Genomic DNA, 18,588 nt, shown 5'->3' on the forward strand with positions numbered 1-18,588 from the left:
GGCAACCTACAGAATGGGAGAAAATTTTTGCAATCTACCTCTCTGGCAAAGGACTAATATCCAGAATCTACAAAGAACTTAAACAAATTTACAAGAAAAAATCAAACAACCCCATCAAAAAGTGGGCAAAGTATGTGAACAGACACCTTTCGAAAGAAGACTTTTATAGAGCCAACAGACACATGAAAAAATGATCATCATCACTGGTCATCAGAGAAATGCAAATCAAAACCACAATGAGATACCATCTTACACCAGTTAGAATGGCGATCATTAAAAAGTCAAGAAACAGCAGGTGCTGGAGAGGATGTGGAGAAATAGGAACACTTGTACACTGTTGGTGGGACTGTAAATTAGTTCCACCATTGTGGAAGACAGTGTGGCGATTCCTCAAGGATCTAGAACTAGAAATACCATTTGACCCAGTGATCCCATTCCTGGGTATATACCCAAAGAATTATAAATCATGCTACTATAAAGACACATGCACACGTATGTTTACTTCAGCACTATTTACAATAGCGAAGAATTGGAACCAACCCAAATGTCCATCAGTGATAGACTGGATTAAGAAAATGTGGCACATACACACCATGGAATATTATGCAGCCATATAAAAAGGATGAGTTCATGTCCTTTGTAGCGACATGAATGAAACTGGAAACTGTCATTCTGAGCAAACTATCGCAAGGACAGAAAACCAAACACTGCATGTTCTCACTCATAGGTGGGAATTGAACAATGAGAACACTTGGACACAGGATGGGCAACATCACACACTGTGGCCTGTTGTGGGGTAGAGGTATGGGGGAGTGATAGCATCAGGAGAAATACCTAATGTAAATGATGAGTTAATGGGTGCAGCAAACCAACACAGCACATGTATACATATGTAGTAAACCTGAACGTTGTGCACATGCACCCTAGAACTTAAAGTATAATTTAAAAAAAAGAAAAACTAGGAAAACTAACCCAAAAGCTAGCAGAATAAAATAAATTACTAAAATAAGAGCAGAACTGAATGAATTTGAAACTCAAAAATATAGGCAAAGAATCAACAAAACCAAAACTTGGTTTTTTGAAAAGATAAACAAGATTGATCGACTACTAGCTAGACTAATAAAGAGAGAATATACAAATAAGCACAATCAAAATCACTAAATGTAGCATTACAACTGATCCCACAGAAATACAAAGGATCCTAAGAGATGTTTATTCATACTTCTGTGCACACGAACTAGAAAATTTAGAGAATGTGGATAAATTCCTGAAAGCACACAACCCCTCAAGATTGAATCAGGAAGAAATTGAATCCCTGAACAGATCAATATTGATTTCTAAAATTAAATCAGTAATAAAAAACCTACTAAAAAAAGCCATGGACCAAAAGAATTTACAGCCAAATTCTACCAGATATACAAAGAAGAGCTGTTAACAATTATACTGATTCTATTCCAAATAATCAAGGAGGAAGGACTCCTCCCTAACACACTCTTGGAAGCCAGCATCACTGTGATACCAAAACCTGGCAGGCACAATGAACAAAGAAAACCATAGGCCAATATTCCTGATGAACATAGATGTAAAAATCCTCAATAAAATATTAGAAAACTGAATCCAGTAGCACATCAAAATGCTAATTCACCATGATCAAGTAGGCTCTCATCCCTGGGATGCAAGTTTGATTCAACACACTAATTAATCAATGTGATTCACCGCATATAAGGAATTAAAAACAAAAACTGTGCAATCATCTCAATAGATGTGATAAAAGCCTTCAATGATATCCAACATCCCTTCATGATAAAAAATCTCAACAGAGTCACCAGCAAAGGAACATACCTCAAAATAACAAGAGCCATCTATGACAGCCAACATCATACTGAATGGGCATAAGCTGGAACCATTTCCCTTGAGTACTAGAACAAAACATGGATGCCCACTCTGACCACTCCTATTCAAAATAGTATGGGAAGTCCTTTTCAGAGCAAGCAGACAGGAGAAAGAAACAAAAGGCATCCAAATAAGGAAAGAAGTCTTACTTTCTGTCTTCACTGATGATATGATTTTATGCTTAGAAAACCCTAGTTTTATTTATTTGTTTATTTATTTTTTTTTGAGACGGAGTCTTGTTCTGTCGCCCTGGCTGGAGTGCAGTGGCACGATCTCCGCTCACTGCAAGCTCCGCCACCTCCCGGGTTAACTCCATTCTCCTGCCTCAGCCTCCCTAGAAGCTGGGACTACAGGCGCCCGCCACCACGCCCGGCTAATTTTTTTGTATTTTCAGTAGAGACGAGGTTTCACTGTGTTTGCCAGAATGGTCTCGATCTCCTGACCTCGTGATCCACCCGCCTCAGCCTCCCAAAGTGCTGGGATTACAGGCATGAGCCACCGTGCCCGGCCACCTAGTTTTATTTTTAATTTTTTGAGGAACCTCCATAATGTTTTCTATACAGCTGTACTAATTTACCTTCCTACCAGAAGTGTGCAAGCATTGCCTTTTCTCCACATCTTCTCCAACACTTGTTATTGTTCATATTTTTTATAAGTCAATCTAACAGCCATGAGATAATATCTCATTGGGATTTTTAATTTGCACTTCCTTTATAATTAATGACTTTGGGCACCATTTTTTCAGTTCCTAGAAGCTCTTAGGTATTATTTCTTTTTAGTTCTTCCCCAAATCAGCAGAAGATAGAAGCAGCCCTTGAAATAGACAAGAAAATACAGTTTATGTTTCAGAGATAATCACAGAAAATATAGTAAATATTACAGTCTATTCTTTTCAAGCTGGGTGAATTGTGGGAATAACATTTTCTGTAAACACCACTGGGAAGATCTCTAAGCAACTAATCATAGAGTCATTTGAACTGTACTGGAAGTCCCACTTATTCTGAGAGAAGTAATTGCAGTACATATAGGTGCTATTCCAGGATTCCACTCTAGCATGAAGCTTCCTGCAGCTGCCACCTACAAATAACACATCCTAGAATACCAGTCAGGAAGCTTAAGGGGAAGTTTAAGGAAAGCTTGTTCCAAAGCTAACTATTCCATCCCAGACCCTCTCATTTAGTATAATACGTAGAATCTTATATAAAATCAAATCCATCCAGTAGAATGTTTTATCTTTCATAACAAGAGGATCTGAAATGAGGAAAATATTTCCTCTATGCCTCCATTTTCTCATCTGTAAAAAAGGAGATAATGGTATACCTAACCAATACAGTCTCTGTAACATTTGTGAGATAATATATTTAATGCATGTCAGAGCAGACTTTAGGACCTATTAAGTCTTCAGTAAATCTTAGCTATTATTAAAAAATTTAATTAGGATTATATTAATATTGTTATGTATTTCTAATTTCATTAATCATATTCACCAACTCTTGTATTTGGCAGTAGAGAGTCAGTTTAAAACTCATCATTTTCAAGAAAGCACATTTCCAAATTATGTTTTATTAATAATATTTCATCTTTCTTTGCAGGATGTTTACCCAGCTTGATTCAGGAACATTTCACACACACACACACACACACACACACACACACACACACACACACACATATATGTGCGTACATACATATATAGTATACATATATGTATACATACGTGTATACAAGTATCTATGCATGTATGTGTACATATATGTATGTATACACATGTATGTGTGTATATGCACTTATATATGTATGTATATATCACATATATTTATATATGTATGTATATATACACATATACATAGCATAGCATGCTGTTCTCTTTGCAGCTTTGAGCTGCTGGCAAGCTCACTGATAAATTTAATAGTATTAAATAGTGTTAAAATGAAGTGTTACCTCCATTTCTGGGCATCCTGCCCATTCATACTGTCAACAGTGTCCAACAAAGTCATAGAAACTTGACTTCAGATTCAAGCTAAGTATTAAAATGAAAATGGGTATAATAATTCATTCTAGTTGTGTTCTTTGAATTCTTCCTTTTGCACACTGGTATAACAATGATGAGATATTCTACAATTCTTATTTTTAAAAGAGTTTTATTTGTTAATCATTTTACTGCATGTTTGCTGGTGATAGTGATGGGTGAGCCTTTTGAATATCTTCAATCTCCAAAGTAGGGGATTCTCACAATTGAAAAATCAACAAAATCCTTTAAGATATTAATATATATGTAAGAGCAGAAGGAATATAGTTAAACTATATATAGGCAAATATGGAGTTATTAAACAATAATTTAATAATGTTTAATAGTATTATTTGTGTTTATTGTTTTTAATCAGTTCATATTTGCCTATATGTTTATCAACATCATTGTTCTTTTTTTTGCATCTTTAGTCTTGCAGGTACGATGATTTTTATTTTCTCAAATGTTGCAGTATGAATGCTATTCTATGACCTATATTTCATTGCAGTAATTTTGTTTTTATTTGATTTAATCTACTATTAAGCTCATCCATTGCTTTCTTAATTTTATTTATTCAGATTTTTATTTGTGAATGCTCCATTAGTCACATTTTATATAGTTTATTGTTCCATGACAAAGTTGCCAATTTTGAACATAGTACATATGGTTTGTTTAAAACCTGTGTCTTCACTGAGCTCTGTGGGGTCTCAGCATAGCAGCCACTGAAGCATGTGTGAAGACCTAGACGCTTTAGATACTCTGGCTTTCCAGTCCTCCCAGCAAAAGTAACTGAAACTCTGGCAAAGTGGGAGGTTAGACACCCATACATATCCCAAGGAGAGGAGCTGAATCCAGGGTGTGAAGTAGCGACAGTCTGCAGACCCCCCTTCTACAACACCTGACAGGAAAGGACCCACTGGCTTGGAATTCTAGCCAGCAAATGGTAGCAATGTTGCACCTACCTTGGATGGAACTCCTGGGTGGAGGGGCCGGCTGCCATCTCTGCTGTTTGGGTGACTTAGCCAATCCAGCCTTTGGGCTTTGAAGAGTCCAAACTGACCAGAGGCAGAGGGATCCCCCAGCACAATAAAACTGCTGTATCAAAAACAAAACAAAACAAAACAAAACAAAAAACCCTGTGTCTTACAACTATAATACTATAATACCTGGGATCCCTGAGTGTCTATTTTTATTGCTTATTGTTCCTTTTCATTTGCATTAATCTTGACCAATAGTGGTGTTAATTTTCTCCATAAAATATTTGTTTCTTTGCTGGTGACTTCGATATACGCTAGCTCTATCATATCCATTACTTATGAGGAAACTAAGGAACAGAAAAGTCAAGTAACTTTTATAATGTCATGCAATAAGTGGAAGAGCCATGTTTTGAGCAGTGGTAATCTATTTCTTGCCCAGTGGAATGTATTTTCTTCTGTATGAATTTCCTATCTACCAAAGTGGGTAACTGCCATTCAAAACGGCCTCGGATACTTTTTTTTTTTTTTCATTATTTGTGGATACTTTTTATTTGTCAATCTAAGCAAGTGATACATCTGTTACTCTCATCGCTAACAATTAGACAATGTGGTGTGAGATATTGAATAAATTATAGACAGCAAGAATAGTGGTAATTTTTAACTTCATTAAAAGTCAGTATGCATCACAACCTTGTGCAATATTACTAGGAATTAGAGATTGCAGTATCTTATTTAAAGAACAGAAGAATATATATTATCTGTGGGCTTTATCTTTAAAATGAAAATCCCCGCTTATTAAGCCAATGTGCAGGATGTGCCCTTCTAAGCATTAAAATACAAATACTGAGAAAATGTAATTTACATTATTTTTGTGTACATTAAAATGTGTACATTATTATGTGTACATTAAAATGTGTACATTATTATGTGTACATTATTTTTGTATATACATGTGTGATAAACATTTGAAATCTATCTTGGAAACTATTATAGACCTTATTATCTCCAATTTATATCATGCAAAATTGAGCTCTGTGAGTTTAGGTAGCTTGCCACACTCACTCAGCTAGTAGGTGATGGGTTTAAATTCAATCTGTATTCTATTTCTCAAGATCCAATCTATTCATAATCTAATACTTCAGATTTGACAGTTACAGCATTAGATAATTATGTGTGTTTAAATGAGATACTGGAAATCTATGATAATATTTAACAAATCTTTTTTTGACCAACAAATGGTAGCCTAGTGAAGTGTATTATGGACTTTCTTACTTAGTTGATTTTAATAGAGTTTTATTTAGTTATTGAATTGAACATTTTTTCCCCATAGTATAACATTTTGAGACTGTTTTTAATTTAAAGTCTTTTTCTCATAGGGATGTATATAAAATGCGACTCTACTCATCAACCTCGCCACCTCAAAAGTTTTCCAGACAGAATGACTTTTCCAAATTTAATAAGACTATTTATGATGTGCTGCTCCATTTGAGTGGAAAAATGCCACCTGGAATTAATTCAAGTCAATCTTTACCCGTAGATAACCATGAAAAAAGGGTAATTCAACTTTATTTGCAACATTCTTCACTTCTGGACTTTCTCAGGTAAGTGTCTGGATGTGCTCGTATAAGCCTGTAACTCTGGCTTGGATAGTTAGATAAATGAGCAGATAGATAGAATTTGATATTATTTTTCTTCTTAACCAAATATATATGTATATAAATATACACACACACATATATATATGTATGGTAAAGTATATATATCTCACACATTTTGAAAAATATGTAATTCTTAATAGCCAATAAGCATTTTATGATATATTGGATTTTTAATCTAAGGCAATCATTCTTATACTTTATCATGCATCAAAATCACTGACAGGGCCTGTTAAAACAACAGTTTACTGACCCTTACCCACTGAGTTTTTCAAAGTTAATTTTCATTTATAACAAGTTTCAAGGTGATGCTGATATTTCTGATACATTACCTCATTTTGAAAATCCTGGTCTACAGCAAATATATAAATCCATTTAGCTAAAAAGGGATGAAACCAACAAGTTTTATTTCTTAGACTATTATTAGTATCATCTCAATGTATGGGTACGGTGGACTTTTAGTCTGCATATGTAAAGTCTTTTAATATTAAAGTAGTCGGCAGGCAAAAGGAATTTTAAATGGTTGATGTAAAATATAGGAAAAATAATTGTCATCATAATATCTGTGTTCCTCTGCAAAAATTAAATGGCAAGTCACCAAGAAATGGAAAAACAATGTACATTTACATTCTGAGAAGAATACTGGTGAATTTACATTGTTTCTTTAGCCTGCACTTGCAACATCCTTGTACACTGAAACATCCCACATCCATAGGCAGTAATTTATTTAGCATTGAGTTGAACATGTTATTACTCCCTCTTCCATGCTCCTATACAATTAAAATGGCATTTATTACTTGTAATTATGTAATATGGTTAATATATTTTTACATATATTATTGTGATTTTCTCTTTTGCTTCTTTGTTTACGGAATCTGCTCCATAGTTGCTCAGAGATGTTCATCTGTCCTAGTGGGAATAGAGATGGAGGGCGAGAAGAATACTCTTATAGCAGGAATACAAATTAAAGATTTGACATTCAGTTTTTTGTTTCCAAATCAGGATTTTTGAGTCCCTAGTGATACTATGTATTAAAACGTTGACATGTTACTTAACAAAATATTTTCTTTCATTTCTCAGGTTCTCAATATCATGGTAATAAGGCAAAATTGGCTTGGTTCCTTGTGGATTATAAGGTAGCTAGAGGTTTCTAAATCACTTAAGGTGACTGAATCAAGATCCAGGCAGCTTGTCATGGCGGTTTCTGTGTTGGGATGTTAGAGGGACCCGACTAGAGACACAGAAGAGTGTCAGTTGGCTGGCCCTGATGCCGCAATAGGAATGACAAATATATGAGGACTAGGGAGTGGCTGAGTCAGTTATAGGAGATGTCTTGGGTCCTTGACGGGCCTAAGGGCAGAGACAGAAGATCCCTGTCTCAGACATCAGCAGCATATGCCCACATGACACAGACATTTCAGGTGGAGAGGAGGCACAGCAAAAAAAGGACAAGTATCCAGAAATGCAGTCACCAACCTTCATGTACAAATATAGGAGTCCCTCTCCCTATCTCATGTAAGCCCAAATCCAGCATAGATTATCCTAGTTCTGAGAGTTCTTACACAATTTGAGGAAGCCTTCTATATAAAATATCAAATGAAAAATGTAAATATTAGATGCACGGCTTTAGAAGGTAATCATGAAAGTAAAAAAACCTGCAGTTAAAACGGTATTTATTTGACAATGAGTCTACCTTCTCTCAGGTGCCATCTGGCATGGATAGGCAGGGGTGAAATTTTGACTGTTAATCACAAATAACAGAATTTCTGTAAAGAGATTCTTTGGGTAGAAGACCTAAAGATACATGGAGATGCAATTTTGCATTTTCTCTGTATCCTTCTCCACTCAATCTAGGTGGGAGAATGAGAACAGTTGTATCAGTTAAGGAAATAACACAGCTATGTGGAATTTTGTAAATCACTTTCAACTCCACTGACTTATCCCTGAGTCAGTGAATCCCACAAATCTGTGAGCATCTTACGGGCAGAAACTGCATCTCATTCATCTGGAATTTCTAACACCCAGGATCACTGGGAGCTTGGAATGAGGCCAGTGTTCGTTAAATATTTATTTTTTTAACATTTTTTTTTCACAGAGATTTACCTTTTGAATTTGTGTGGTATAAGGAATAAAACGTGGAAATTGCTTCGCAGGACATTTATATAAGAATGAAGAAAATGCTGTGAAATATAAAAAGTGGTAAAAGAAAGGGTGAAAAAATTGCATTCCAGGAAGGAGAGTGTAACAAATGAGAGGGTCAAGTTGGAGCAAACAACGTAAATTTTTTTTCTCAGAGTTCTGGGGGCTAGAAGTCCAAGATCAAGGTATTGTCAGGATTGGTTTCTTCTGGGGCTTCTCTGTTTGCTGGCAGATAACCTCTTCTTGCTGTGTCCTCACATAGTTTTTCCTCTGTGTACCCATGTCCCTGGTGTCTTTCTGTGTATTCAAATTTCATCTTCTTGTAAAGACACAAGCCAAACTGGATTTGGTACCACTCTAATTACATCATTTTACATTAGTTATCTTTTTAAAGACCCTAATTCCAAATACAGTCACATTCTGAGGTACTGAAATTTAGAGTTTCAACATATGAACTTTGTGGAGGGGTATAATTTAGACCATAGCAATACCATATGTATTATATTATGAAGAAGTATTATGTAATTGGATGTTATATTTTATAATAAATTTTGTGTGGATATATTTGCAGTAATATATTTCTTGTCATTTGTGTCTGGTATGGACTGAATTGTGCCCTATCCCAAATTCATACATTGAAATCCTAACCCCCAATGTCATTTTATTTGGAGATAAGGCCTTTAAGGATGTTATTAAGGTTAAATGTAGGGCCCTAATCCAATAAGATGGATGTCCTTTAAAGAAGAGGAAGAGATGCCAGATCTCTCTCTCTCTCTCTCTCTCTCTCTCTCTCTCTCTCTCTCTCTCAGCATAGAGAAAATGTTATGTGAGTACACAGTGGGGAGATGGTCATCTACAAGCGAGGAAAAGAGGCCTCACCTAAAACCAAATTTTTGGCACCTTGATCTTGAACTTACAGCATCCAGAATGGTGAAAGAACAAATGTCTTGTTTAAGCCACTTATCCTGTGGTATTTTCTTGTGGCAGCTTGAGCTTACCAATATCATATCTAACATCTTTTGATACAATTTCACTTGTTTATAATTGTTATCATTTTTATGATGTAATTAATTTTCATTGAAAATAATACATTTTTTAAAAATTTATAATTTGTGTAGTATAAAACTAAAACAAAAGCAGAATATCAACATCTTCTGCCCTACATTGTAACTAAAAAGTAGACCATCACAAGAATAAAAAACTATTATAACTCTTATTTTTAAATTCCATTGAGTTTTTAAATAAATAGTTAATTCACCAAAATAAATACACGTAGAAAAAGCAACTCATATCCCCTTGTACGTAAATTTAGTTCCACTTTTGATTTTCACTTTTATCTTTAAAAATTTTATATCCTGGGCTGGGTGCAGTGGCTCACGCATGTAATCCCAGCACTTTGGGAGGCCGAGGCGAGTGGATCACCTGAGGTCAGGAGTTTGAGACCAGCCTGGCCAACATGGTGAAACCCCGTCTGTGCTAAAAATACAAAAAATTAGCTGAGCCCTGTGGTGGGCACCTGTAATCCCAACTACTCGAGAGGCTGAGGCAGGAGAATCGCTTGAACCCAGAAGGCGGAGGTTGCAGTGAGCCAAGATCGCACCACTATACTCCAGCCTGGGCAACAAGAGTGAAACTCTATCTCAAAAAATAAAAAAAAAAAGAAAATGAAAATTAAAAATGTTATATCCTTCTCACTTATGCATAACCATTATGGTATCTTATTTAATGGAATTGCATCTAAGAATGAAAATATTTCAAAGAAACAATCCAATAAGTAATACTGGAAGGGTGCACTGAACTGGGTTGAAGGAACATGGCTTTTGAATCATGCAGATATAGGCTTATATTCCAACTCTTCTGTACGCCTTTGACCTTGCACGAGTTACTTCACCTGTTTTAGCTCTAAGTTCAATATGTAAAATTAAGGGTGATAATTCCAAAACTAACTTGGTGGTTAGAAGAATTACATCAGGAAAATAACTAACGGATGCTAGGCTTAATATTGGAGTGGCAGAATAATCTGTACAACAAACCCCCATGATACAAGTTTACCTATATAACAAACCTGCATACGTGCCACTGAACTTAGAATTTAAATAAAAAAAGAATTAGAAATAACATAATGTGACTCATATGACATATAGTAGACTGTTATTGTTGTTAAATGAAATGAATTACGGTCTAAGGCTTTCACATGCTTAGATATTTCCTTAAACTATTCCAATATAGTAACCACTAGTGACATACTGAAACTGATTCTTATGATATCACTATCACCAAAATGGAATATTTATTTTAAAATTTCATTTTATGAGTAATAAATGTCTGGTTGACATAAAAATGTCAGAAAGCCAGTATTTATCAATTATATCCTCACATTTATTAGATAGAATGGAAACTTCATTTAAATTTTAATGAGTATAATAGAAAGCACATAGCTTTTAATTTTACCACTTCCTACTTTTGGTCCTCAATAATTGATTCAATAAGGTAAATGCTCTAATTCAATAAGTCCGAAACGTGAATGCATTTTTTTCAGAAAATTAGTTTTACTCTTAAAATATAATAAATATTAACTGTGAACAAAAGAAGGAGGCTTACATAATTAAGTCAATCCTGATTGTATGTATATTATGGAAATCAAACAACATTGTGACAGCATTGTTAAACTCTATGGTACTTGGCAATCGTTGTGTTATTATTGTAGAATTCTTTTTGGCACAGCTCCCAGTAGTGTTGACATTAACATGAGTCATTTCTGTTGTGACATTTTATGATGTGAGGATGCAGGTATGGAAGAATAATTTCGGCATTAAAGCCACACCGTTCAGATTTATTTGCTCTTTATCTGCAAATACATGCCTATCAGGATATGTTGACTGTAATAAAATTACTTAACATTTAGAAAGTGACAGTAAAATTGGGTCATTAATTCAAGAAATGTGCATATGTTTCATCATGGAAATATATGTATTAAAATACAAAATAATCATAAATGTTATCACCTTCCCCATGTAAATTTGATAATACAGTAGGTAAGAACTTTTGTACACGTGAAATACCTACTCTGCAATAAATGAGCAACTTGTTTTTAGGGATTAAGCTAGAATTTTTTAAGAAACAAATTTTTGGAGGTTAAATTTAGCATTTAGTAACTAATTGCATCTAATTATGTTTTGATCCACCCAACGTGAACTTGGAAAAAATATTCAAATAAAAAACCTAGTATGTGGAAAGTTTAATCAAATCTATTAGGAAAGTCAACTCTTTTTAAAACTACTGACAAGACATAAAATCTACTGACAAGATATAAAGGTAATTACTGCCTTATGCACTGATGAAGTTAGGCCTTGAGGTAGATTCAAAATGAAAAGAATAAAACAAGTCTTCATAACAGTCTCAGTCTTTAAAATGAAAAAAAAATACATTTTTTCTTGTCCTCAATTTTACCTAGGGTTTACTCTCTGGTGGACACTTTGGAATACTCAAATAAATATCACGTAGGCTCCCTCCTTAAGAAACTCCCATTTTAATGGTTCCCTGATCGTTTTCCTCCAGTTCTCAGTAACATTGAATAGAAGTGACCACTTACATACTGAAATTCTGTCTTGGCTTTGGGCACAAGAAAATATTCCGGTTTCTTCTTATGTCTCTGAGTTGTATGTTTTGTTTTACTCTACAGGATTTCAACTTAATGGAGACAACATCTCATTGCATTTCTACATAGGCTGTAGGTTGGCTAATCTTGCTGAGGAGTGGTGTTACATAAAATAAGATCTTATTTAAATCTATACCAATTTGACTATAATGAAGATTCACAGAAGTAATGTGCATGAGGACAGGACTTGTGTGAAAATCGAAAAGAAAGGATTACATTTTATTTCTCAACAAAGGAACTTTATGTAGGCAGTATGATTTCTTCTACTAACTTAGACTGACCCAGGGCCATGTCAAACTTAACTCTAGAACTGTGGACACTGCTTCCACCCAAGAAGAGTTCCCTTCCTCACTTCTATTTTCTCAGTCATCTGCACCATCTTCAAGGTTTGAGTTTTCAGAATCATCTCAGGCCTCCATTTTCCTTTTTCTTTTTCCAACTTCTCTATAATCACAGGACTGTGAATTTTGAGGATATTTGTAGAATTGAGAACTAGAAGTAGGATTCTTTCCCATTAAATGTTTATTGGTGAGGGGTGTTCTAGGTTCACTAACTGAGTTAGACCTAAATATCTGAATCTCCATTAGGAAACATTTGCCACAAAGGTACTAGATTTCTATGTAGTGGCTCTAATGGTGATGGATATTCATATGAAGAGTTTGGATAAAATTATTTCAATGAATTTGACAATGAAAAAAGTATATATATAAACATAAATGTGGTAAATTATATGCATAAAAATATGTACATGCATAGGCTTTAAAATGTATTAAATGATATAAATAAATATTTGCTGCTTCAAATATGCTACCACAAGAATACATAATCAGAGTCTACAATTTGTGGATATTCTCTTTAGAATAAATAGATAACGAATTACCTTATACAAGCTTTCTGTATTTAGGCATTTGTGGTTATGGGCACTCAATAAACATTGGATGACTAGTGATCTCTGTTAGATGTTTTATTGTATTCAAACATTTCCAGATATTTTATTCAATTTTATAATATTATAACAATAATAAAATGATTACTGCATTGACTACAAATCCAATTCATGAAACTCTGTATGTTTTGTTACCATGTAGGAATTGATGTGGCTGATAATAGGTCTAAGTAAGTTCTTTCTCATTTATCAAGTTCTCTAAAGAAAACTTCATAGGCACATTTTAGACTTAAGGGAGGTTTTAAAAATTAACTATATAACTTTTATTTATTTTTTTACTTTTTATTTTAAATTTTGTGGGTACATAGTGGGTGCATGAGATATTTTGATACAGGCATGCAATGCGTAATAATCTCATCATGGAAGATAGTGTATTAATCCCCTTATCCTTTATGTTACAAATTATCTATGTATACTATCATTATTTTAAAATGAAAAATTAAATTATTAATGACTAGAGTCACTCTATTGTGCTATCCACTACTACACCTTATTCATTAATTATAATGGTTTTTCATATCCATTAGTTATCCCCACTTCCCCCTCACTCCCTGACTACCCTTCTCAGCCTCTGGTAACTATCCTTCTATTCTCTCTCTCCATGTCTTCAATTGTTTTGATTTTTAGATCCCACAAATAATTGAGAACATCTGACTTTGGTCTTTCTGTGCTTGGCTTATTTTACTTAATATAATTGCCTCCAGGTCAATACATGTTGTTGCAAATGACTGAATCTTTTTCTTTTTGATGGCTGAAGAGTACTCCATTATGTATATCTATGACATTTTCTTTATCTATTCATCTGTTGATGGACCTATGGTGGCTTCCAAATCTTGGCTATTGTGAACAAACCTGCACAAATGTGGGAGTGAAGATACCTCTTCAAAATATTGATTTCCTTTCTTTTGGCTATATACCCAGTAGGGGGATTGCTGGATTTTGAGGTAGCTCTGTTTTTAGTTTTCTGAGGGAACTCCAAACTTTTCTCTAGCGTGGTTGTACTAATTTACATTCCCACTACAGTGTACAAAGATTCCCTTTTCTCTATATCCTCACCAGCATTTGTTACTGCCTGTCTTTTGGATAAATGCCATTTTAACTGGATGAGATGACATCTCTTTATACTTTTGATTTGCATTTATCTGATGATCAGTGATGTTAAGTATATTTTCATGTGGCCATTTGCCATTTGTATGTTTTCTTTTGATAAATGCCTATTCAAATATTTTGCCCATTAAAAAATGAAGTGAGATAAATAGAAAAATACAAAAATGAAAAAACAAAACAAAAAATGGTGTGAGTTGATTGAAGGCAAAAAAAGAAACAAAATAAATATAAAAAATTTAAAAAGAAACAAATATTATGCCCATTTTTAAATTGGATTTTTAGATCTTTTTCTATGGAGTTGTTTGAGCTCCTTATATATTCTGGTTATTAACCCTTTACAGATGGGTAGTATGCAAATATTTTGTCCCATTTGGGATTTGTCTATTCTCTTTGTTGATTGTTTCCTTTACTGTGCAGAAGCCATGTATTCATTCATGCTTTAATTGCCTGTTCTTGTGGGATATTGCTCAAGAAATCTTTGCCCAGACCTATGTCATGCAGAGTTTCCTTGAAGTTTTCTTGTAGTAGTTTCATAGTTTGAGGATATAGCTTTAAGCCTTTATTATATTTTGATTTTATTTTTGTATATGGTGGGAGACAGATGTCTAGTTTCTTTCTTCTGCATATGGATATGCAGTGTTCCCAGTAACATTTATTGACAATACCGTCCTTTCCCCAGTGTATGTTCCTGGCACCTTTGTCGAAAATGAGTTCATTGTAGGTGTGTGCATTTGATTTTGGTTTCTGTATTCTGTTCCACTGGTCAATGCATATGTTTTTAGACCAGTAACATACTGTTTTGGTTACTATGGCTCTGTAGTATAATTTGAAATCAGGTAAAGTGATTCCTCCAGTTTTTTTTTTTTTTCTTAAGATAGCTTTGGCTATTCTAGGTCTTTTGTGGTTCCATATAAATGTAAGGATTTTGTTTCTCTTTCTGTGTGGAATGTCATTTGTATTTTGACAGAAATTGCATTGAATCTGTAAATTGCTTTAGGTAGAATAGACATCTTAATAATACTGATAATTCCAATTCATGAACGTGGAATAGCTCTCCATTTTTTGGTGTCTTCTTCAACTTCTTTCATCAGTGATTTATAGTTTTCTTTATAGAGATCTTTTACTCCTTTGGTTAAGTTAATTCCTTGGTACTTAATTTTATTTGTGGCTGTTGTAAATGGGGCTCCTTTTTTAAAAATTTTCTTGTTTCAGTTTTTACATTGTTGGCATATAGAAATGCTATTGAATTTTGTATGTTGATTTTGTACCCTGCAACTTTACTGAATTTGTTTATTATTTCTAATAGGTTTTTTTTTGTGGAGTCTTTAGGTTTTCTAAATATAAGATCGTATCATTTGCAAACAAGGGTAATTTGACATTTTTTATTCTAATTTGTATGCTCATTATTTTTTATCTTGTCTAATTGCTCTATCTAGGACTTCCTGTACTATGTTCAATGACATTGATGAAAGTGGGCATCCTTGTTGTGTTGCAGATTTTACAGGAAAGGCTTTCAGTTTTTTCCCATTCAGTGTGATACTAGCTGTGGGTCTGTCATATATGGATTTTATTCTTTTGAGGTGTATTCCTTCCATATCCAGTCTTTTCAGAGTATTTTATCTTAAAAGGATGTTGAATTTTATCAAATACTTTTTCAGTATTGGTTGAATTTATCATATGGTTTTTGTCCTTTATTCTGTTGATGATGTGTTCTACTTGATTGATTGTATTACATACATTGCATACATTAAACCATTCTTGCCTCACAGGGATAAATCTCACCTAGTCATGATTAATGATCTTTTTACTGTATTGCTGAATTTGGTTTGCCAATATTTTGTTGAGGATTTCTGTATCAATATTCATCAGGGATATTGGACTGTAGCATTCCTTTTTTATATTTCTTTGGTTTTGGCATTAGGGTAATACTGGCCTCATAAAACGATTTTGGAAGCATTCCCTCCTCTTCTATTTTATAAAATAGTTTGAGTAGGGTTGGTGTTAGTTCTTCTTTAAATGTTTGGTAGAATTCAGCAGTAAAGCCATTTGGTCCTGGGCATTTCTTTATTGGGTGACTCTTTATTACAGCTGTGATCTTGTTATTTGTTATTGGTCTGTTCAGGTTTTGGATTTCTTCCTGATACAGTCTTGGTCAGTTGTATGTGTCTAGGACTTTCTCCCTTTCTTCTAGATTTTCCAGTTTATTGGTGATAGTAGCTACTTGTGATCATTTGAATTTCTGCAGTATCAGTTGTAATGCCTTCTTTATCATCTCGGATCTTATTTATTGTATCTTCTTTCTTTTTATCTTAGTCTGGCTAAAGGTGTGTCAACTTTGTTTATCTTGTCAAAAAAGCAACCTTTGTTTTATTGATTTATTTATTTCAATTTCATGTATTTCTGCTCTGAGGTTGATTGTTTATTTTCTTCTATTTGAGATTGGTTTGCTCTTGCTTTTCTCTTTCCTTAAGATGGAACATTAGGTTGTTAGTGTGAAGATCTTCTTCTTTTTGAAGTATGTACTTATAGCTATAAACTTCCCTCTTAGTACTGCTTTTGGTATATTTGATAGGTTTTGATATATTGTGTTTCCAGTATCATTTATCTCAAGATTTTTTTCAATTTCCTTCTTAATTTATTCATTGACCAACTGGTCATTCAGGAGCACATTTTTAAGTTTTCATGTATTGTGTAGTTTCCAAATACCTCTTCTTATTCATTTCTTGTTTTATTCCATTGCAGTCAGAAGATGCTTGATGTAATTTTAAATTTTGAATGTTTTAAGACTTGTTTTGTGACATAACATGTGGTCTATCCTTGAGAATGATCCATGTGCTGAGGAAAACAATAGGTATTCCACAGCCATTAGATGAAAACTTTTGTAAATATCTATTAGATCCATTAGGTCTATAGTGCAGATGAAGTCTGCTGTTTCTTCATTTTCTGTCTGGAATATGTGTCAAATGTTGGCAGTGGGGCTGAACTCTCCAGCTATTACTATCTTTTGGTCTATCTCACTCTTTACTTCTAATAATATTTTCTTTATATATCTGGGTGGTACAGTGTTTGGTGCAAATATATTTACAATTGTTATATCCTCTGGCTTAATTGACCCTTTTATCATTATATAGTGACTTTCTTTGTCTCTTCTTATAGTTTTTGTATTGAAATCTAGTTTTTTTTTGATACTAGTATAGCTACTCCTGCTTTTTTTAAAATTTCCATTGACATGGGATATCTTTTTCCATCCGTTTATGTTCAGTCTGTGTGCATCTTTATAGGTGAAGTGTGTTTCTTGTAGGCAACAGATCATGGGATCTTTTTCATCCATTCAACCACTCTATATAGTTTGATTTAATAGTTTAGTCCATTTACATTCAATGCTATTATTGATAAGTAAGGATTTACTTCTGCCTTTTTAAAATTTCTTTTCTCATTGTCTTCTCTTCTTTCTTTTCTTCCTGTTTAACTTTAATGAGGTGATTTTCTCTGGTAATGTGATTTTGTTTCTTGCTTTTTATTTTTTGTGTATCCATTATGTTTTGTGGTTTGTGGTTACCATGAGGCTTGCAAATAGTATCTTATAACCCATTATTTTAAGCTAATAACAACTTAACACAGTTTTCATAAACAAGCAAACAAAAAAGAAACAAGTGAAAAGAAAACTAATAAAGACTCTACACCTTAACTTCATCCCCTCACTTTTTAACTTTTGTTGTTTCTATTTCTGTCTTATTGTACTGTCTATGGCTTTGTAGTTATTATTTTTGATTGGTCGATTATTTGGTCTTTTTATTTAAGATAAGAGTAGTTTACACACCACAGTTACAGTGTTGTAATAATCTGTGAGTTTTTTTGTGTACTTACTATTTCCTGTGAGTTTTGTACCTTCAGATAATTACTTATGGTTTATTAATGTCCTTTTCCTCCTGTTTGAAGTATTCCTGTTGGCATGTCTTGTGTCAATGAAATCTCTCAACTACTGTTAGGGGTCTAGTAAAGTCTTTATTACTTTTTCGTATTTGTAGTATACTTTTACTAGATATTCTATTTTAGTGTAAAAATGGGTTTTTTTGCTGTTGTTGTTTTTCTTCAGCACTTTAAATATATCATATCACTCTCTCCTGGCCTGTAATGTTTCCACTAAAAAGTCTACTGCCAGACATATCGGAGGTCCATTACATGTTATTTATTTCTTTTCTCTT

General features: G+C 33.7%; 1 protein-coding gene across 1 annotated transcript in view; it reads left to right on the forward strand.

Annotated features, from left to right (window-relative positions):
* The window catches only part of CFAP47 (cilia and flagella associated protein 47), a 428,524-nt gene that overhangs the window by 142,587 nt on the left and 267,349 nt on the right, over positions 1–18,588 (forward strand). Inside the window, exon 30 of the mRNA XM_011996297.1 lies at positions 6,255–6,479. Within this exon, the coding sequence (XP_011851687.1) occupies positions 6,255–6,479 (225 nt within the window). The remainder of the gene's footprint in view (positions 1–6,254; positions 6,480–18,588) is intronic.

The sequence above is a fragment of the Mandrillus leucophaeus genome, unplaced genomic scaffold (assembly GCF_000951045.1).
Source record: "Mandrillus leucophaeus isolate KB7577 unplaced genomic scaffold, Mleu.le_1.0 Scaffold509, whole genome shotgun sequence".
Classification (NCBI taxonomy): domain Eukaryota; kingdom Metazoa; phylum Chordata; class Mammalia; order Primates; family Cercopithecidae; genus Mandrillus; species Mandrillus leucophaeus.